Source organism: Micromys minutus, assembly GCF_963924665.1.
Source record: "Micromys minutus genome assembly, chromosome: 29".
In the NCBI taxonomy this organism is placed as follows: Eukaryota; Metazoa; Chordata; class Mammalia; order Rodentia; family Muridae; genus Micromys; species Micromys minutus.
Window position 1 is genome coordinate 1868832 of NC_137964.1, and position 22646 is coordinate 1891477.

The window sequence follows — 22646 nt, forward strand, 5'->3', positions numbered from 1 at the left end:
GAAAGCTGAGTCCCTGGAGTCTTCCACACGGAGCTGTGCCCTCCCCTACACATACACAGATAACCGAGGTTAGAATGCAGTGAATGAAGGAATGTCCGCATCCGACTGCAGAGCCGGCGCCTTCACCACAGACTGGTCGGCTTTATTGCAGGCTAGCTCCAGTCTCCTGTGCTCTGAGATTTGCATTTGGAGAGCACTCCAGGCTGCGTCGGAAGTCTAACGCTCCTTGGTGCCCCACCCCACCCTTCCCCACCCCACTCCCAGCTTTAGTTTCACTTGTTTGTGGTTTCAGTTACGCACAGTTCAAAAAAATCAAGTGAAAAACTGAAGAAAATGAGCAAATTACAAGTTTTCAATCGAGCGCAGCTACATAACTCCTCCCTTGTGTGTGACTCTGCCCTGTGTATCCGGTGGGCGGCTCCCTTTACCCGGTCTGCACTGGGGGCTGGGGACGACGCTCCGTGGTAGATCACTTAACCTGGCATACATAAGGCTCTGTAGTCCATCAGTGGTGTGTGTGTGTGTGTGTGTGTGTATGTATGTGTGTGTGTGTGTGTGTGTGTGTCTGTCTGTCAAGTCCAGGCGTGCCAAAGACCTTGCCAGTAAGTGACAAGGTCGAGCTTTACCGTGGGTGCAGGGTGCAGGAGGCCATGCTGCACGTCCAGCTGTGCTGTCTAGGGCTTCAGGTGCTCAGCCTCTGCGCATGCGCTTCTGGAAAAGGACCCCCCCCCCCCCAATGCTTGTCTTCCTGGCAAACTTTGATGCTTCCTTCAGGGTGTGTAACCTTCCCTGATTAGAACTTCAAGGTGGCATTGCTTGTTCCGGGCATTTATGGACACTGAGGTCTGCTGTTTTCTGTCCCTGTGCACCAACGGGCCTTACCTTGTTTCCTTTTCCATCTGACAACTTGTTTGTTTCTCCCTACCAGGGGTTTAGGGGGCCCTCTGTGTTCCTTTGGCCTGCCCCTACTGTCTGCGTGTCCTCTCAGACCATGTGGGGTGCTGCAACATTGAGTTTCCAGTCGAGCTTGGTAGGGACCATCCCAGTTCTGCTCCTGTGTAGCACCACCTGGGCTTTGTCTGATCAGCCTGATGGGTACTTTTGTGTGGTCACTGTGTCTGCCCGGGACAGCCCTCCCTCCCCAGATGTTCCACTGAGAAGCCTTTGAAAAACAGAATCAGCCTAGCAGAGGCCAGGGAGCCCAGATCCAGTATCAGACCCCCACAAGTATAGGGTGATTGCTCTCCTCTCCTGTCTTAAGACTGCCTAAAAGTAGCTAATATTGGATTGGGCTGGTCAATGGTGAGGCCCTGAGTTCAGATCTCCAGAACCCATACAAAGACAGACACCACACTGGCCAGCTAGCTGAGCCATCCTCTGACGTCCACACATGCACTGTGGCATACACATTCCTGTACTCACACACATGAGCACACATGTGCACTCATACATGCTTATGACATGTATGATTACATAGACACACATCATATACACACAACTTTTTAAAGTACCTAATATTAGGGTGTTTCCCAACTTGGGTGCTTTGTGGTTTCAGAAACAAAGTTAATCTTTTGAAATAGCTCCAGGGACTTAAGTAACAAGACACTTGTTTACCTTAGGAGATCATATTCTTTTTTTAAGCGTGTATTTATTAGTGTGCATGTGCATACATACACCACGGGGCACCCTTCTACCGTGCAGGTTCAGGGAATTGAACTCGGTTGTCTGTCAGGCTTGCCTGCAAGTACCTCACCTGCACAGAGCACAGACATTCTTGAAGATAAGGGTACACTGTCTCTGAAGATCTTCCTTCTCTGGGTGTCACGTGGTTCTCACAGTGCAGGGACTCCCCCAAGACCTGGCTTCTGCGTTGTCTGCCCTTGCCTGCATCCTTCTGAGTCACGGTGTGGTGGCCGCTCCTTTGGTTCTAGCTCTCATGTTTGGACTTCTAGAGGGACATTTGGATTTCACTTTCCTCCCTCTCCCCAATAAAATGACATCATCTTTCGTTCAGCTCCTGTCAGCATTTCCTTTTGTATCTGTGTCGTAATTATGGGGCCCAGCCACTTCCTTCCGTGTGCTTTGTCTCCTTTTCCCCTTCTTAGAGTTTATAATTCCTCTTTTCTGTTTGCTTCAGCATGCTCTGTGTTCTGCACCTTCTTGGCAGGCTGCTGTCTCCCCAGCCCGGTCCCGTCCTGGCCCTAGGTAGGCCCTTCTGACCCACAGTGCTCTTCCTCCTCATCCTGGACAGCTCAGGGGGAAAGGGTTCAGTCCTGGATTCACGTGCCTTTCTCTTTCCTGAATTACTCTCCATGTACTTTCTGAGAACGGCTCTAGGAGAGGTGTTTTAAAAACACCACTCAGCCAGCATGTTGGTTTGGTCCTTTAAAAACACTGCTGAGGAACTGAGAATTGAGCCCAGGACTTAGCACGTTAGGCAAGGACTTGATGTAGGCCTGGCTTGAACTCACATCACTGCATGTTCTCCTACTTCAGTTTCCTTAGTAGCTGGGGCGACAAGCCTGTGCCCAAACCAATGTGTGGGGAGCAGACTTCAACCTCAGATACCAGTTCTCTCCAGTGCCCATAGGGTGCTCTCCCTGGCCTAGAACTCACCAAGTACTCTAGACTGACTAGCCAGTGAGTCCCGGGGTCCTTCTGTGTCTGCCTCGACAGTGCTGGGGTTACCAGTGCCAGCCACCACACCCAGCTTTTTGACATGGGTTCTGGACATCAAATTCAGATCTTCTAACGTGCGTGGCTGACACTTTAGCAGCTGTGAGACTTCACAGCCCTGGCAGACTTAGAGAGCATAACCCTCCACACACCACCACCCCTCCCCAGCTTTGTCAGCACCATTTCCCTGAACCCAGCAACTCTAGGGTCTCCACACCGGCTGTGGGGCTGGCACTGGAAAAAAGTGACCAGCGAGGCCTTGCTACCAACACTGTCAAGGTGTTGGCTTGAGGAACAGAAGTAGGTGGGGTGAGGTGGGGTACGCCTTCTGATTTCTTTTCTCCATTTGAAATCTGCTCACTGTAGCATGCAGAAGTGCAATGGAGATCAAGGTCTCCTTCAGCTTCGAATCAAGTTCAAGGTCAGCTGAAGAAATAAACTGAGGCCCTAGGTTCTGCTGCATTTGCTAAAATTGGACTAATACAGAGAAGATTAGCCTGTTCCCTCCCCTATATAAACGGAAGAAAGGAAAGAGAAAGTAAGGAGAAGTGATTGTCTGCCCGGGACACCTGAGCCGGGCAGGGTGTTTCAGGCATGTCTGGGGAGTCAAGCAAGCCAGGCTCCAGGGTGTGGCCCAGCCTGTGGCAGGGCCTTCGTGAGATTATCATGGTTGCTGCTGGAACGGGCCAGGGCCAGGCTGGTCCCCAGGAGCTGCCAGGCACTCAGAGCCTTCTAGCTTTCTCATTGACTCCAGAATGTGCACACCACCCAGCCCACAACATGTGTGTGTACGTATGTATATGTGTGTGTGTGTGTGTGTGTGTGTGTGTGTGTGTGTGTGTGTACGCGCTCGTGCGTGTGTGTCATCTGCGGCTGTTCTCGGTTTTCCTTTTGTTTGAGACAGGGTCTCTCACTGGCCAACAAAAACTGTCTAGTGACAGTGACATGCATAGGTTTATTCAACTCTGCTCCCCATGTTCAGACTCCATCACACCCTCCAAGCCAGCCCTCCATCAAGCCCTGGGTCTCTTCCTCCAGGGTAGAGCTGGTCAGTTTGTTTGGGGAATGAGTTCTGGGTTTTCCACAGGAAGGGGTCTGCCTCCCCGGGAGCATAAGGCTCCTCCTGAAGGTGTGTGTGACCTCCACTGGAGGGGAGCAGCCTTGCGGGCTCCTCCATTGTCTCACTGTGCTTCTGTGAGGACAGCCTTTAGGGGCAGCTTGTTTGGATTTTAAAGATGGAGTCAGCTTTGCTGCATTCGGCTGGTCTGCAGGCTCTGCCCTCTTGCTTCTATTTCCCAAACACTGGCCGTTCACTCTCATTGTAAATATCTGCTCACTTGGTCAGACATTTACCTAGTCCCAGTGGGTGCTTTTGGGGCCCTGAGACCTGAGCCCCAGCAGTAGGGTTGCCCTGCCTCAGGCGCAGCTCTCTCCTTGTGGACTGCTTTCGAGGATGGTTCATTGGGGTGTACTGAGAAAACATGCTGTTCTGAGGTCACAAGAGTGATCAGAAGCATGTCTGCCCAGCTGCCATTCCAGACTCAGGCCTGGAGCCTCCCTGCTGCACGACTATGTCACATCCCAGTGTGACTGCACAGGGATCACTCATTGGCAGGAACCAGGCTGAATCGGCTGAGGGTGCCTTCTGGGGGCAGCAGAGGGATTGGGGACATAAACACATACTGAGCCCAGAGCCTCACACATGCTAGGCAAGCACTCCTGCCACTGACCACACCCAGCCCCTCACTTCTGGATAAGTGCTCTACCACTGAGCCAAGTTCTCAGACTCTCAATTATGTTTCGAGGGGGAAGAGGGGGTTCGTGGGGACAGGACAGGACCGAGTCTCAGTCAGTTTCCCAGAGTGGACTTGAACTCATTTCATATCCCAACCAATCTTGAGCTATAATCCTCCTGCCTCAGCCTCTCCAGTAGCTGGGGTGAAAGGCCTACACTGTCTGTCTCTTGACCTACCCTGTTTCTAAGGTGGGCTTTTGCCACACCCTGTGTGCCTCTCCCGTTTAATCCATCCGGGAGCCATGAAGACCTTGACCCTGGATTTTACACTTGGGAGGGAGGTGACACTTCCGTGGGAGCAGGTGGCACAGCCTTACTCTCTGTGCCCTTAGAAAGGGCAGGGAGACTCTGTCCACCCAGGACTGATGCTCCACCATCTCCTTAGCGTCACAAAGGATGAGCTCCCCCCACCTCCACCTATGTTGGGTGTCCGTGGCCTGTCACTAGGAGGTGTGTTGTGTTCCCTAGTGACTTAGTCCCATGGTCACTAGTGAGACTTGATGTCTCTTGTCATTGGGGTAAACTCAAGGTCATTAATGGGCCTAGGCCTGGGGCAGGATGCCAGCGGTTCAGGGCGGTTCACTGCTTGGTAGCTCTTCGGTGACGAGCCCTCAGCCCTGTGCCACATTTCTCTTCACCGTGCTTTGCTCCAAGTCTGGTTTTGAAACCTGGCTCCTAAAATCTTCGTTTGTTTGGTTTTAATGTGGGGTCTTACTGTTATGCTCAGGCTGGTCTCGAACTCACAGAAATCTGTCTGCCTTGGCCTCCTGAATGCTGACAGTAAATGTGGACAGTAAAATCCTCTCTCAGCCTCCCCACCCTGTGCTTGGGTTTATATTCTAGATTCAGAATTAAATTCAGACTGGTGTGGTGTGCATGTCTGGGAATCCCACATGTGGCCATGTTAGACGGTTCAGTCCATCCCAGGCTTCATAATGGGATCTTGGCTCAAGGAAAAAAGAGAATTAAATTCAAAGCCAGACATGTGGTGCATAGCTAATAATATCTCGGGCACTCAGAAGAGTGAGGCAGGAGGATGGCGTGTTGAGACCAGCCTGAGCTACATATCGAGACCCCTTTAAAAAGAAAAGGAAACTGCGGAGAAGGAGCCGTTCGTTGTTCCCTCCTCTCCTCCATTGCTGCTTCTACTTTCTTTGTAGCAAAACCTCAGCTGCGCCTGAGGATGGGGGCGGGGAGGGTAACAGGTCTACAGAGATGCGCAAGCACGGAAGTTACCAGACTTTTGAGGGGGTAAAAAGAGAATAGGAACCCTTAAACTAGAGACTTGGGATTCTATGCTGTACACACCCCTCCTTCCTACAGAAGGGTCATGACCCCAGAAGGAGTCCTTCCTCCCATCATGCCTCAGCGAGCTTTGCTGTCCCCTGCTTAGTCCTGAGCAGCGCTCAGGAAGAGGGAGATGGACCAGCAGCCACCCACAGGGTCACATCCCAGGCCTGAGGCACAGTCTCTGCAGGGGTGGCAACAGCCCAGGTCAATTGGATGTCAGGAGACATCCCTGCAGGAGAGGCAGAGGACAGCCGTGCCAGAGAGCAGTGGCCTGACACTTGTCACTTGCAGCCACAGGTGTTGGTGGGATAATGTGACAAGTTTTCTGCAGGGAGGGTTGGGGCAGGGTGCAGGGCAGTGATGGGACCCTCATCTTCTCCCTGTTTGAAGGGTTTTATTTTAACGTTTACATTACAGTGTATTTATTTGGTGTGGGGTCTGTCTGTCTGTCTGTCCTGCAGTATACATGTGGAGGTCAGAGGACAACCTGTTGGGAGTCAGTTAGATTCTTCCACCATGGGATCCCCAGGGTTGGACTCGGGTGTTCTGCTTTGGCTGCAAGCATCTCACGGGCCTGCTAGAGTCTCTCTTAATCAGCGCACTCATCAGCCAACCAGCCCAACCCTGAGTCCCAGGAGGTGCTGGCCAGGTCCTCCTCTGCACAGACCACAGCTGTGCTGCCATTACCTGTGGTAGGTCACAGTGGAGCTGATGGCCCGGGGCAGAAAACTCTATGTGCCCTACTTCTGCCAGCCAGCAGACCCCACCTCAACCCACCTCCCCACCACCTCCAATAGCATGTTTCTAAGTTCCCTTGTGTGGTGTTACTTGCCATCAAGCCTGTTCTTAGGGCGCCCTCTTGTGGTCACTTTCTCACTAGGCATACCTGTACAGCCCAGAGCAGCTTGCCTTTGCTGAAGCAGCTGAAGCTACTGCTTTCTTGCTTATTAGAACCTCTTGGCCTGGGGACTCAGCTTCCTGCAGCTTGGCCTTGGCCTCAGAGGAGTAAATCATGTCTGTCCTCTCTTGGTTCTTTGGTTGTATTTCTCCAGTTTTCTGAAGCTGGTTGCCCACTGATATTGCCAGTGAATTAGAAATAACCCCTCCATCCATCAATCATAGTGACTGGGAGAGTGTCCCCTCCCAGAGTCCTTCTTCCTAGGGTCGCAGACTGACTGTGTTTTTTCTTCTCTTTAGTGTCCCCAACTCCTGTCCAGCGAGTCCTCGAGGGGCTGGGTCGTCCAGTTACCGCTTCGTCCAGAATGTGACCTCCGACCTTCAGCTGGCTGCAGAGTTCGCTGCGAAGGCAGCCTCCGAGCAGCAAGCAGACACGTCTGGTGGGGACAGCCCTAAGGTCCGAGTCTCAGACACATTGTTATGGGTCCTGAGGGTGGCTCAGTTGGGGTAGTCAAGGTTGCAGCACGCGGCTGCATTGAAGGATCTGTCTACCCACCGCCTTAGTAGTTACAGTTACAGACCAGCTACATTGATTTATAACTGAGTGTCTTTGTTCCTTCCCATGGTAGCTGACAGTGTGCTGTGGAGTAAGAAACTTCAGAATTCAGTGATTCAAAACCTGTTTCTCTCCCGTGGGGTGGGAGGTGGGGTGTCTTCTGTACATGAGTACAGCTGCGCTATCCACACCGTCTTTCTCACACTGGAACTGGTGCTCATCCTGTAGACTAGGCAGGGTGGCCGGTGAGTCGCTGGGATTACAGTGTGTGACATCATGTCGTGCTGGGGATCTGAGCTCGGGTCCCCGTGCTTGCATGGCAGGCTCTTTATGCACTCAGCCATTTTCCCAGGCCCTCGGTTTTGTTTTTTTGTTTTCCTTTTTTGAGAGGCTCTTGTAGCTGAGTCTGGCCTAACACTCAGAAGTGCTGGGAACACAGCTACGTGTCACACCTTGCCAGAGGGCACTCTTTTGAATTCCTTGTGTTGTTGTTTGGGGTTTTTGAGACAAGGTCTCAACCATAACCCAGGCTAACCTCAAAATCAAGGTCCTCCTGCCTCAGCCTTCCAGTGGCTGGGAACAGGTGGTCAGTCTATTGTTCCATTGTTCAGCAAGCATCCCGGAAGATGCGGCAGGCTTCCAGGGTGACTTTGGTCTGCACTGGGAGTGGGTGGCCTGGGTGTGGAGATTCCGTCCTGCTCACCCATCGCTTTGTCTCATGTGACCTCTGCCCTCCAGGACGAGTCGAAGCCACCATACTCCTATGCGCAGCTGATCGTGCAAGCCATCTCCTCGGCCCAGGACAGGCAGCTAACACTAAGTGGCATCTATGCCCACATCACCAAACATTACCCTTACTACAGGACTGCCGACAAGGGCTGGCAGGTGAGGCCCCGGGAGCCTGGGCAGACTTGGTGCTTCATATAAACCCATGGTAAGGAGACACCAGGAGTGTCCCCAGGTGACACAGTGGTGTCCCAGAGCTGCTATAGACCTGTTTTCATTTTGTTTCTGTAAAAAGGTCTCATGTAGCCCAGGCTTGCCTCAAACTTCTTATGTCCCCAAGGATGACTTCCTGTTCCCAAAGTGCTAGGACTACAGGCACGCACTGCCTGCTGAGACTGTGCAGTGCTGGGGACGGGCTGCATGCTAAGCACGCGCTCAACTGAGCCGCATCCTGCCCGAGACTGGGACGTCTGTTTTCCTGCTCTCCCTCCACGCCTGATTGCAGGGTTTCTACGTTGATTTGAGACAGTGTCTCGGGCTATGGCTGAGGCAGTCCTCCTGCCTTAGTTGCTAGTGCTGGGATCACACCATGAGCCACCTCTGTGACCTGCTACCGATGGTGTCTGTGCTTCCTGTGCACTCTAACCCGTGTGACTTTAGTAGCACACACATCATTCATGTATCGTGCACAGGTGTGATTTCTGTGCACTTTTTCTTTCTTGGTGGCGGTGAGGCCCCACATTACACATAATTGGCACAGATTAAACCATTTGATTCTTTTCTTTGTAGTTAGTGTTCTAACTTATCCAGAAGAATCTTTTCTTTTTTTTTTTTTTTTTTTTGAGACAAGGTCTCAAGTAGCCCAAGCTGGCTCTGAACTTTGTGTATAGCTATCGGTGAACCTCCTGCGTCTACTTCCTGAGTGCTGACATTAGAGTGCATTCACCGTCTTCATTTTACCTGGTGCTGGGGGCGGAGCCCAGGGCTTCTTGGAGCTAGGCCAGCACTACACCAACTGAACCACAACCCCAGCTCCACAAGGAACTTTTTGAGCCGAAGGCTTACTGTATAGCCCAGGCTGACCTTGAACTCATGATCCTTCTGCCTTGTCCTTCCAAGCACTGAGGTGACAGGCATGAGCTTTTAGGATGTGTGTTGAGCCGGGCCAGCCTCATCTCTGTTCCAATCGATCGTGACTTGATCCTGCACGCTTACTGTGTGGCATTTGAAGAACAGAACTACCCTGTGCCCCACATTTTCCAGCAGGGGTCACCTGCTGCTGTCACCAGATCTTCTCTCTGGTGGTTGTGACCCACAGATGTCTCTCTCTGTCTCCTTCAGAACTCTATCCGACACAACCTCTCTCTTAACCGCTACTTCATCAAAGTCCCTCGGTCCCAGGAGGAGCCTGGGAAGGGCTCTTTTTGGCGAATAGACCCTGCCTCCGAAGCCAAGCTCGTGGAACAAGCATTCCGAAAACGGAGACAGAGAGGAGTCTCCTGCTTCCGAACCCCCTTTGGGCCTCTGTCCTCGCGGTAAGCTCCTTGTCACTGTCTAAAGGCTGGATCCCTGGGTCACATCAGTGGCAGAGACTGAGTACTAGAGGGCTGTGGTCTGTTCTTTGGAGGGTAACTTCTCTCTGACTCTTAAGCTTTTCTCTTTGCTGCTTTTTTTTCTATTAATGAATTTATTTTCTTTATATCCAGATCATAGCTTCCCCTCCCCTCCTCTCCCCTCCCTCTCCTCTTCCCTCCCCTCCCCTCCTCTCCCCTCCCCTCCTCTCCTTCCTCTCCCCTCCTCTCCTCTTCCTCCTCTCCCCTCCCTCTCCCCTCCCCTCCCCTCCCTTTCACCTCAGAGAAGGGGAGGCCTCCCATGGATATCAATCTGCCTTGGCATTATCTAGTTGCAGTAGGCCTAGGCGCATCTTCTGTGGAGGTTTGTCAAGGCAGCCCAGTTAGGGGAAAGAGATCCAAAGTCAGGCAGCAGAGTCAGAGGCAGCCCCTGCTCCTGATGCCAGGGAACACACATGAAGACCAAACTGCATGTTCGTTACATATGTGTAAGGGCCTAGGTGTGCCCATGCTGCTGTCCGGTTGATGGTTCCGTCTCTGTGAGCCCCTAAGGCCCTAGGTTAATTGACTCTGTAGGTGTTCTTATGGTATCCTTGACCCCTCTGTCTCCTTCAATACTTCCTCTCCCTCTTTGCTGGGTTCTCATTTCAAGACAAGTTCTCACTTTGCAGGCGGGTTGGCCTTGAACTCATAATATCCCTGATGGCCTTGTAGGCATGCTCTCCGATGTCCAGCATGATGCCCAGCTCTCAGACGTGTGTCAGTGAGGTGGCCACTGGATGCTTCTTTAGTGTGTGTAGGAGACTGAGCCAGTCATAACCAGTTCAAAGGGCAGAGTACCTGAGCTTTCATCGAATGGCCAGAGGCTCTCCTGCTAATGTTGGGACCTTGGCTCCCTCCACTATTAATGGAGCCATGTTGGGAGCATAACTTGTCTGCTGGCAGCAGATTTGAATGGACAGACTCCACCATCAATAGGTCCACTGGGCCACGCACCCACCTGGCAGGTAAAGGCCATTTGGACAGTTCTCTCTGACCACATGTGGTCCATAGGAGCCGGTGCTTCTAAGGACAGCTGTTGAGTCTGCCTGTGGTCACCAGCAGATGAGACTCGTGACCAGCATGAGTCAGGTGGCCAGCAAATGGCAGGCACTCTCAGGATACAGGAAAGGAGAGGCTAGTACTTCTGTCCAGTGTCACACTGAGCCTGGGAGGGGCTTCTGGGGTAGGAATGCCTGTGTCTGCACTGTCCTCTTAGTTCTTAATTATCTCGGTCATCACTGTGTTCCTCCAATAGTCTGGGTTTTTGTAGTACTGGGATTCAATCAACAGCCTCATCCTGGTAGTCAGGGCTTTACCACTGAGCCACAAGCTGAGAACCTCGCTGAAGGATGAAAGGCCAGCATTCTGCTGCTGAGCTGCACCCAATGCTGTTTGTTTCCCTTTTCATTCTGAGTCAGAGTTGTGCAGACTGGCCCTGAACTCACTTTACAGCTGAGGCAGACCTTGAGCTTCAGATCCTCCAGCCTCTGCCTTCCAAGTGGCAAGGATGACAGGCCAGCATTGTCACACCTACAAGCTTTTTATTTTGACATAGACTGAGCCACTCCTGGAGGATAGTAGGACCTTTTAGGCAGTGTTTGCTGCAGAGTATGCGGTTGCTAGGAAGTAGTTTGTCCTCCACCCCTCAGCCTGTTTAGTGGGGCACCAACCTTCCCAGCTCCCCACTGAGTGGAAATAGCATTGCTGGGTCTTCATCTCAGGGAAGACCGTAGGGAGATAAGAAGACATTCCTGCAAGTATAGCGTGGAGACATGGGGAGATGTGGGGTGCATCCCAGAAAGGACGGGGCAGACATGTGAGTGCACCTGAGTAACTGTTGAACAGAGGTGGTGGTGGGGTGATCTGTATTTATAGAATCGTTGGATTAGATGTAGGGGCAGACAGGATGTATCTTAAGAATTGTTGAGTGGGGTTTAGGGGTGGATGTGAGTGTGCCTTTACCACCTCCACCATGACGATGCACCACCTTGATGTTCCTTTCCCTTCTCAGGAGTGCTCCAGCTTCACCCACCCACCCTGGACTGATGTCCCCTCGTTCCAGTGGCCTGCAGACCCCAGAGTGCCTGTCTCGGGAGGGCTCCCCCATTCCACATGATCCCGACTTGGGGTCAAAGTTAGCCTCTGTTCCAGAGTATCGATATTCCCAGAGTGCCCCAGGTGAGACCCAGATTCATTCTCTTCCTGATGTGACAGATTGGGTGCCATGCACCCACGTCACCGTCCTCTATGTCGTTCTGCAGGCTCCCCTGTCAGCGCCCAGCCGGTGATCATGGCAGTCCCACCCCGACCTTCCAACCTAGTGGCTAAGCCTGTCGCCTACATGCCAGCTTCCATAGTGACCTCACAGCAACCCTCAGGCCATGCCATTCACGTGGTCCAGCAGGCCCCCACCGTCACCATGGTGAGGGTGGTTACCACCTCCGCCAACTCAGCCAACGGGTACATCCTGGCTAGCCAGGGCTCGACCGGGACCTCCCATGACACAGCAGGCACAGCCGTGTTGGACCTGGGCAATGAGGCTAGAGGTAACGTGGCCACAATTGTGTTCCAGCAGGGTTGTCACGGTTAGGCAGTGTGAGCCTGGGCCAACAGGGAGGTGGTCTTCAGTTACTGTCTTCCTAGACGGTTTAAGACAGCGTGGATTCTCCCCGCAGACTTTGTTCTTTCTTCACTGACAGCCTTCCGACGCACAGGCTGTTTATTTTAAATTTTGTTTCCATTCAAGGTGACATTTAGGATGCAGTCCTAATTTACTTATTTAAAAGATTGGTTTTATTATTATTTTGTGTGTATGGGTGTTTTGTGTATTCAGTGCCTGAGGAGGCCAGAGGGGGGCATCAGATACCCTCACGCTGGAGTTGACAGTTGTAAGCCACTGGGTATCTCTCCAGGCCGTTGATTTATTTTTAGACGGTGTCTCAATATGTATCCCTGGTTGGGCTGGCTTCAGACTACTTCCAAGAACCTGGTCCCAGGGAACTAGGGCGTAGACATTGGTGGTGTGCTCAGTTTTGTGAAAAGCAGCCTCAGAACTCTGGAAAGCGACATCTCTTGGTCATATTCCCACTGGAGACGCAGTTTCAGTGTTATCTTTGTGTTTAATGTTGTCATTATGGAGACCGGCTTGGCCTGACAGCATTGGCCTGTTTTCCCTGCTCCTGGGGAGGCAGAGGCCAGCCTGGGCTGCATGACAGCTCAAGGCCAGCCTGGGTAACTTACCTAGACTTTGTCTTTAAATAATCAGAGCGGATGGAAGGGGCTGGGGATGAGGCTCAGTGGCAGAGACTCAGCATGTGTGTAGCTGTAAATCCAATCCCTAATGCCACTAGGAACAACAAAGCAATGGTATTGCAATCATAGAAATGACATCGTGGGCTGGAGAGATGGCTCAGCGGTTAAGAGCACTGACTGTTCTTCCAGAGGTCCTGAGTTCAATTTCCAGCAACCACAAGGTGGCTCACAACCGTCTGTAATAAGATCTGATGCCCTCTTCTTGTGTGTCCAATGGCAGCGATAATGTACTCACATACATAAAATGAATTTTAAAAAATTTAAAAACTAAAAAAATAAAGAAATGACATCTTGGCAGAAGAGACAGTTACAGCCCTAACAGCAAACTGTCTCATTCCAGACGATAAACTGCCTCACAGATTAAGTTTGGGTTGGTTATAGTTGAAGGTATAATTATGATTTTATTTATTTTTATTTTGTTTTTGGTGTTTGTGACAGTCTTGTGAAACCCATACTGACCTTGAACTCGCTCTGTAACTAAGGATGACTTGAAATCCTTGATCCCCCACCTCCATTCCCTGCATGTTCTGAAGCTCCGTTAACTAAAACCTGTTTCCAAGGGTTTTCTTGAGAAGCCCTCTCCCTGTGCTACCCCTTCCCCATCCCCTCAGCCAGCCTCATGCTGAGCATTGGTGGGACTCGGTGGCTGCGGCCATGTGTGGTTCTGACTGGCTGCCTGCCCCACAGGTTTGGAAGAGAAGCCTACCATAGCATTTGCCACAATCCCCGCAGCCAGCCGAGTTATCCAGACGGTCGCCAGCCAGATGGCCCCAGGAGTCCCCGGACACACAGTCACCATCCTACAGCCGGCTACACCAGTGACTATCGGGCAGCACCACCTTCCGGTCCGGGCTGTCACTCAGAATGGAAAGCACGCTGTACCCACGAATAGCTTGACTGGCAATGCTTATGGTGAGGCCCCAGCCTTCTTCAGCCTGAACCCCGCACGGGGACCTGCCTTGAGGCAGCGCAGCTCAGGGGAGCACCTGCTTTTCCCACCCACTCGGCTGAGCGTCCTGCACAGCCGTTGTGTGCTAGGCTCTGAGACTGCTCAGGAACCAGCCCCGGCAGGGTGACCCAGGCTCGGGTGGCAGTGGAGGTCGGAGGAGGAGGTCAGGCAGCCCACGGGGTGGGGTGCTGGTGGCTAGGCTTCTTTGTGCCCAGGTACGGTAGTTACTTTTCTTGTTGCTGGAATAAAATGCCTGGTACCAAAGGCAACTTAAGGAAGGAAGAAAGGAAAAGAAGAAGGCTTCTTCACTTTGAAGATTTTGTCTGGAAGGCATGGTAGCACTTGGAAGAGGACACTGGTCCTCATTTAGTTAGTCTTGGAAACCAGCATAAGATGGTGTCACCACAGACATGCCCAGAGGTTTGTTTCCATTGCGATTCTAAATTCCATTAAGGTGGTCTAGAGATTAGGCATCACAGAGAGAGGCACAAAAGGGGAGAGAGGGACATCCTCAGGGTGACAGAGGCAGCAGGAAAAGGGGCCTTGAGTCGAGCTGGGTGTCATGTGTCTAACTCAGATTTGCTGTAGGCTGGGAGAAGAAACCTGTGTGAGGAACAGGCAGAGAAAGGACTGTGGCTCTGGCTTTACTGCTCGGGCCAATTAGTGGTCAATTAGTGGTGACCCTTAAGTAACCTCTTCTTCCTACCGCCAGCCCTCACCAGCCCCCTGCAGCTCCTGGCAGCCCAGGCGAGTTCATCCACGCCAGTGGTCATCACCCGGGTGTGCGAGGTAGGGCCTGAGGAGTCAACGGCAGCTGTCTCAGTGGCAGCGAGTGTCGCACCGACCCCAGCCATCTCCACTACCACATCTGCCTCTTCCAGCGGCGAGCCTGAGGTCAAGAGGTCCCGGGTAGAAGAGCCCAGTGGGACAGCCACCACACAGCCCACAGCTACGGCAGCCACCGGCCCTCAGGGTCCTGGGACCGGCGAATGAAGTGTCACCTGCAGGAAGGTGGAGTGAAACTCACGCCACAGGAGCCCCAGTGGCCAGCAGCTGGATTCAACCGAGTGGAAAAGCTCACAGCTGCCTGCAGCCCTCGTGCAGGTGGCCGCCACCCTCGGACAATTTTCTTTTTATCTCCTGTCCTCCCACGGTTTGAAACAAACACATAAGAGTTCAGACAACCTGATTGTATGAATCTGGGGGTTCTGTGTTTATTTACCCCTCTCTCCTGCCATCACCTCTCCCCAGTTCTTGGGGGAGAAGGTCTAGCCCAGCTTCTCAGGAACGGATCCCAGGCAGCACCCACACAAGAGCCTGAGCCCAAGGACTGGACAGAAGCAAGTTGCAATCCCAGGCTTGCAATCCTTGGGAGTGGTCTACAGACTTCCTGTTTGTGACTGATCCGGGAATATACCAGAAAACAGAAAACAGCAAGAACTTTCCAGCCACAGGCTGGGGTACAGAGCCCTCTCCCCAAAAGTGACAGTTTGTGGCATTAATTGGGGTCAGGGAGGTCTACTTTGGCTTTGGACCCTAAATATTTTTTTCAGCTAAATATAGAATCTGGGCTCATCTCAAATCTGAGACACACAGAAGGGGCCATGTGTTTTCGAGGTTTTCTTTTGTAAGGAGCCAAGCAACAACAGGCCCAGGCACTCGCCCACACGAACCCCTGGTGAACATGCCGCTCTCCCCGATAACTCCAAGAAGGATGGGCGGCTCCCACATCGATGGATCAAAGTGCTTTGGGTTGAAAGTCAAAGCCCGGGGCCAGTGCCCACAGCACTGGATGAGTCCACAAACATATCCAGGGAAGCCTGAGCCAGCCCCAGGGAAGTCGTTCAGTCACTTGCTCAGCAAGGAGGATAGTGTGTGTCAGCAGAAGAAGCAGGAGATGCGCCCTGAGTTCCTGGCAGGCAGCAGAGGATCTGTGTGATGATGGCTCACACTATCTCCTCCCTCCCTCTCACGCCCTCCTGATTTAGTGTCTGAGAACACCACAATCTGTCCAGCTTGAAAATGGAAACCCTCTCTTCTACCTGAAGCTGGGGTTCCTGGCCGTTACCCACCGGAAAGGAAGCAACCTCTCCGGACAGCAGTTGGTGCCAAGTTTGATTACAGTGCGGCAAGAGGCATTGTCAGCGGAGGACTTGGACTCCCGGGAAGGTCCCTTTGCATACTGGACAAGCAGCACTTTAACATACACCACACCGAGTCACATGAGCAGGGACCATCAAATGTTTCCCTCTGTGGGAATGAGACTTGATTTTGCAAAAGCAGTCATGGGGGCTGTGAGACAGGAGACTTCAAGGCAGCCAGAAACTCAGTGTTGGTCCTCCTGGAGGGTGGTCCATAAGCAACTTGCAACAACTTGGACAGAGAGCCCAGGAGAGGTGGTCCTGACCTCAGTATCAAATCACCCACCAGCCAGCCGCCTTTCTCTGCCTGGTGCTGGTCAGAGGAGCCCAGAGGGCCCTGTGAGCAAAGAGCAGGCAGTCGGGAGAAGGAGAGCCACAGCTGTACAAGCTGCCCTTACTGGAAGGACTCCAGACATGAAGGCTGTGGCCCCAGGAGAGCAGATCCTCAGGTTTGTTAAGTCCAAGCTGAACTGTATGACTGCTGCCATTGAAGCCACCAGTCCCCCACACACGTCAGGGACCAGTGCGGAGTACCTGCCTCCTCTCTTGAGATATCTTCCAAGCTCCCCAGACAGTCATTTCTGTAGTACTAAGCTTTGAGCCAGAAGGAAGCTGTGTCTTGAAGACCTGCCTGTTGCCTGGGTGGTTTCAGAGAAGTGAGGCTGTCGTGGTAATGGCTGGGGGAGGCTTTTCCTGGTGGACCTGCCCCTAGGAGTGGGCTGAGGGCTCTGTCCCACATCCTTTGTAACTGGCATGAACTTCTCTGTGTGCCTGCGTGAGCATGAGATTAGGGGAGTAAGAGTGGGGTGGGGCTCCGAGTTGCCTAGGGAGCTGAGGTGACAAGGGACTTTGGAGCCGGTTGACGATCTTCCGCTCCATCCCCCTCCAAGGCAGATTAAGATTGTGGATGGTCATGGTCACTGTTTGTGGCCCCTGTGTGGAACTGTGGGCTGCCAGTCACCACATCTGTCATCAGGGCTCCTCAGCCTGGCCCTGAGCAGCTTGCTGTCCTGGTTCCTGAAACATTGTGGGCTCCATGCTCTGCGGCAGACTTCTTGCCATTAACGGGTGCGGAAGGATGTAGAGAGAGTGGGGCACACACTGTCCCGGAACGTGGCCTTAAGGCCCGGCTCGGCAGCCTGGGCTAGAAAGGAGAAGACTAGTCTGGTGCTGCTCTGGGGAGTGGACAGCTTCTGCCCACACACAACTCACAGTCATAGACCCCAAATAGCCATCAGGCAGGCATGCACAGCTAGCCAGGACGGCTCCTGTGAACTATGAGCCACCATGGGACGCTCAGCTAAACTCATCTGTGGGCGCTAGAGCTGCGGTCAGGAGCCAGGAGGGTCATGTCCATCCACTGTGTGGGCCATGGCTGGCAACTCTGAAGCACCCCACTAAGCCCTGGTTTGGGGGAACAGTTCAGGAACAGATGTGAAGCCTAGTGATCTGTTCCTCGGGGCACAAAGGGGCTCCAGTCTCTGACACAGCTTCATCTGAGCTTGTCTTGGTAAGTGTACTCTGGTAGACCAGGTACCTGACTGTCCACACACCTCTCTTCTGCTTCATATCTAGTGCTCTCCAGACTCACACATGCTTCAGGCACAGGAAGCAACTATGGTGACCGGAAGTGAAGAGAGCCTGCCTGGGAGCCTACCTACTTACTCTGTCATTTCTCCCATTCTCTTCCTTCCTCTCTCCCTTTCTCTCTCTGCTTCTCCCTTCCCCTTCTATTCCTGTCTTTCCCGCCTTCCACGCCCCCCCTCGCCTCTTCTGTCTTCTCCCCCACCCCAGCTTTTGTCCTTACTGGCATCTAGGACATGACAGACATGGCTATACCATGAACTCTTGGAGCCTTGCCTTTGTGCATGGTGGGGTGTCTGGCTCACTGTGAGGAAACCCTAGTGACATCCCCTGATTTCTGCATCCTTACAGTCTAGAGACCTACCACCTCCCTAGCCCATCCCGCAGCACTAGGCCTGCCGGGGTCTGAGGTAGTAGGCACTGTTCATCTTCCCTCTGAACTGGGAGAGCTGGGGATGGGCAAAGCCAGGTGATGGGGTCAGTGACTTCATTTATATACAGGAGGACCCCTTGGGCAGTGGTAAGACAGTGTATGGTAGGAGTTAAAGGTTAGTGAAATTCCCCACAGAGCAGAACGTTACTGTTCTTCCTCACAATCTGCAAATTTCACTCCACCCACATGTTGCCCACCCTGGGCACCCTGCACACTGCTCACCCATCTCCTTCCCCATCGAAACTGCACAGTGCCTGCTTAGAGTAAGTCAGAAAGGGATGCGAGTCTCAGTTTTGGTGAGAGACCCCTCATGTGGGAAACATCACATCTGATCAGGAGTGACCACAGGGTAGTCCTCGTTTTGGCTCAGGTGACAGAGTGGTCACCTATATCCTCTCTCCTCCAGCCTCTCAATACCTCTGCTTAGAAGCAATATTATAAAGGATAAGTCAGGTTGTCCCAAAGATTGCCACTGCAGACACGGCTTCCCTCCAGAGCAGGGCCTCAGACAGGCGCTTTGGTTTGTGGGGTGGGGTGGGCGGCACAGGCTGCTTCAGCCCTGTTCCCATTTAATGTTCCCTTTCGTCTTGGGAGTCCTGGACTCAGTGTGGTTCTTGCACACACCTGCTTGTTGGGCTCTAGGAGTTTTGTTTTGGGCTTTGTTTGTTTGGGTTTGTCCTTCAGGCCGAGGCTAGAGCAGTGCTCTCCCACTGAGCTGCACTGACAACTGCCTTGACTTTTTAACTTGAGATGGGTCTCACAAAGCTGCCCAGGTTGGCCTTGAACTCCCAGCCCTCTGGCCTCAGCTACATGAATATCTGGGCCATGGGCCTACGTGCTGCCACGGCCCAGCGCTGTTTGTGTTTTGTTGCTCTTTTTTTCTGTACCAAAAGCTGCTACACTGGTGACAGGGCATGTGGCACCCAGTATCCACAGCCTGTGGTTTGAACAAGTTGGGACTGTCCAAGAGACTTGTTCCTGGGGCCGTTGCTTTTTCTCCTGCCCAGCCCATCACCAACCCCTGAAGTCACAGCTGCTTGGCAAGGGGATGTTTTTGAACCAACCACAAATGTTTCCCTTGAAGTAAAGCACAAGCCCATTTCACTGACTTTGCTTAGGGAAAATAGTTGTATATTTGTGTTTTAAAGAACAAAAGCTCCTTGAGTGGTCCTGGCAGCTCCTCTGCTTCTCTCCACTGCTCCAAGCCTCCCTCTAGCAGACTTCAGCCCGGCTGCTGCAGGGAACATTCTAGAATGACCTCCATGGCGTCAGGCGCAACAGCCTGGGCACCACCTGGGTGTGAGGCAGGACAGGGACCTCAGAGGGAGGAAGTGACCAACTAGAGGGAGAGCAGCGGGGAGGTGAGCCTGTGGGACTGGAGGCGGAGGGCTGCCCTCCCCCATCTCAGCCCTCACAGCCCATGCAGGCACTGGTAAAGAGAGCTGACCCCTTAATGGGGTTATCTATCCATCTCCTCCCCTCCTCCCTTTCTTTCTCTCTCTGTCTAAGAAAACACTTCACTCAGAGAGCTTCAGTCTCAAAGAAAAGCACGTGTGTTTCTTTACTTGGGCTAAGCTGTCAAACACAGGCTGCCTAGCGCCCCCAGGATCCCTTCCTCAAGCCCTACTCTGTACCCACACACCCTCACCCCACCCCACCCCACCCCCGCCTTGTGAGTTAGAGGATTAGAAGAGCCTGCTGCATTACCTCTGGAGTGACTACTCACAGGGTGACCCATGTAGAGGAGCCTGAGTGCAGACAGTGGCCAGGCGTGGGCCACAGCCCTGTGTGTGAAGCACTTGCCTTCATTAGAACCTCAACACTGTCTCCCCGAGAGTCTGGGGCTGACTGACCTTGCTAGAATGGGCTCCATGATCCAATAAATATTCCTGTTCTTTGTCCTGTTAGGTATCCAAATGGCACCTTGGCTTCTGAGTCTGAATTTGCTGGTTTAGAACCTTTGTTTTTAATTGGTAAAACTGGGAATTTAAAAAGCTAACATCTTCAATTTGATCCCTCTCTCCCATCTTCTCTTCTTAATGTTCTTCCTGGGTGGGGAGGGGCATTTGGGATCTCTGATAATACCTTAGCTTGAATCCTGGGCTGGGAAAAGGTGGTGGGGGCGGGAAGGGGTGACCCAAACTGTTTTCCAGGTCTCTCCTTGGATTCTGCTGTGTTCTGGGGGGAGGGGCGGGCAGCAGCTGTGCACGTGTGAGGGAGGGGGCTAAAGCCAATAGTGAGGTGGTTCTTTTTCTTAACTGAATAATAATTCTGTCAAAGTAATTGGGGGCGGGAAGGGTGTTCAGGGAGTATGTGTGTGTGTGTGAGCGTGAGAGAGCATGTGTGATTTTGGTTTGTTTCATTTTTTACAGTGGCTGTCAAGTATTTTCATGATATGTTTAACACATAGTGCTTTAAAAGCAGTGGTACCCAATACGCTGGGAATCCAAGTTCCAGAGATGGCACATGCCCCACCTCAGTGAGCAAAGATCCCAGTCTGGAGGCAGGGGTCAGAGAGGCCTGCGGACCCACACACCAAGGAGCAACACCTGGCTGTTCATTTCCAATGGGATACAGTATTTTTTTATAACAGAACCATCCTTTTTTTAAAAAAGAGTTTTGACACCTGAATGTGATTTCTAACTATTATTAGACGTTAATGTTTTAAAGCTATAACAAAGTGGAAATTTCTACTTTCTTTTTCATTCATTTGAACTGTTCTTTTATCTATTTAGTTGTTGTATTATGTGGGTGGGAAAGCTCTGTTTTCTCCTCTTAGCATTTGTTTCTATAACCAGAAATAAAAATTATATATTAAAGAGATGTACCCAAGGGTGTGAGTGGTCCCTGGGAATGGGTGACTGGGGAGCAGACAGATGAACAGATGGCCTGAAAACACACTCCTGCTCCTGGGAGTAAGAGACCTGACCCCCAGGTGCTTCTGACATGGGAGAGAAATGATCAGGGCTCATGTTTCCAGAAAGACATGGCTCAAGGAAAGCCCTGCAGGTGCTTGTGATCTGAGGACTCTTGGGTCTGCTGTGTGCCTGAGCTCTGAGGATACAGAGATGGTGTACAAATGGCAGGAACTAGCCCATCCCTTCCTGACTTTTGACACAGGTCTGCTGCTGGGCCAGGATGTGTCTGCAGGTGCCTGTATATCCTAGTTACTTGCCGGTTAGAGTGGAGGGACACCATGATGGAAGGGGGGCATTTAATTTGCAGCTCATAGTTTCAGAGGGTTAGAGTCTATGAGCACCCTTGCTGGGAGCAGACAAGCAGGCATGGGGTTGGAGCAATAGCTAAGAGTTTACATATTGAGACAGCAGCTACAAGACTGGGAATGCTGTGGGCACTTGACTGCAGGCCACACCTCCTGATCCTTCCCAAACAGTTCAAGTGTATGAGCCCATGAGAGCCATTCTCATTCAAACCACCACCCCATGGCTGTCTCAGGGGCCCTGGCAGACATCCTGACACTCAACCAGGTGAGAAACAACCCACTTCTCCCTTTTTCTGTGTACATGTTCTTGGGTGTGACTGCACCTGTGTGTACATTTGCATGGAGGCAGAGGACAACCTCAGCTGCTGTTCCTCAGGTGTTGTGTGTGTGTTCACATGTAGAGATATAGGCATGCACTGGCCACAGGAGACTTGAGCATATCAGAGGACAACCTTCAGGTGCTCGCCCTCACCACTACTACACCTTGTTTGAGACAGACTCTCTTTACCATTATTAAGTCAGGCTAGCTGGTCCCCTAGCCTCAGAAGATTGTCCTGCCTCCTCCATCTCCTGTAGGTGTACTGGGATTACAAAACCGTACTATTGGGCTTAGGTTTTATGTGGGCTCTAGGGACCCAAACTCAGCCTATCAGGCTTGTGTGGCAATCACTTTCCTGTACTAAGTTGTCTTCCTTGCCCTTGTTCTTTGAGACAGAGTCTCTCATTGGCCTGGGACTTGCCAAGTAAGCTAGGCTGGCTGGCGGGCCAGCAACTCCCAGGGATACTCCAAGCTCCACTCACCAAGTTCTGGGATCACAAGTGTGGGTTTTACTTTTTACATGGCCACTCGGGGATGGCACGCAGGTGCTCATACCTATTTCTCTCTGAAGCCTCCTTGCTTATTCTAGGTCATCGGCACTAGGTACTGACAAGAGTCAGAAAGGCACGGATCCAAGTGTCTTCCCCACCATGACAGCTCCACCATCTATCAGTTTTTCTTTTCTGTGTGTGAAATAGCCACCCACCTCCCAACCCAAATGGGTGAAATGGTGCCAGGGCCTCATCTCAAAATCCAAGGCTAGCAAGACACTGGAAATTTTTGCAGCAGAGTGCCTCACAGAATTTATAAAACATGCCTGCCACACAGCTTTTGCTAAGGATGCTCTCTACCACTCCAGCCCCTCACTAGGGTAAATCTAGGTAGTCACCCTACTGCTAAACTTTGTGCTCTCCAGGCCTAGAGTCTACTGCTAGCAGTTTCCGGATCAAAGGAAACCGTTCCGGGGACAGAACTCTGGGCTCCAAGGACCATGGCTTCCTGGCTCCCTGACGGCTGGCTGAAGTGGACAGATGTCCGGGCGGTGTCTGGGAACTGGCTTCTGTACTGCAAGTTTTTGGCCTACGCCTCCGCCCCGCCCACCTGCAGCAGGGCCGGAAGCTGGTCTGTCCCT

General features: G+C 52.2%; 1 protein-coding gene across 1 annotated transcript in view; it reads left to right on the forward strand.

Annotated features, from left to right (window-relative positions):
- FOXK1 (forkhead box K1) overlaps positions 1–20795 on the forward strand; it is a 62504-nt gene extending 41709 nt beyond the window's left edge. The window contains exons 3-10 of the mRNA XM_080941059.1: positions 6959–7115; positions 7953–8099; positions 9282–9475; positions 11565–11731; positions 11815–12099; positions 13553–13777; positions 14527–16404; positions 20345–20795. Of these exons, the coding sequence (XP_080797185.1) occupies positions 6959–7115; positions 7953–8099; positions 9282–9475; positions 11565–11731; positions 11815–12099; positions 13553–13777; positions 14527–14807 (1456 nt within the window). The 3' untranslated portion in view covers positions 14808–16404; positions 20345–20795. The remainder of the gene's footprint in view (positions 1–6958; positions 7116–7952; positions 8100–9281; positions 9476–11564; positions 11732–11814; positions 12100–13552; positions 13778–14526; positions 16405–20344) is intronic.
- The last annotated feature ends 1851 nt before the right edge of the window (positions 20796–22646 follow it).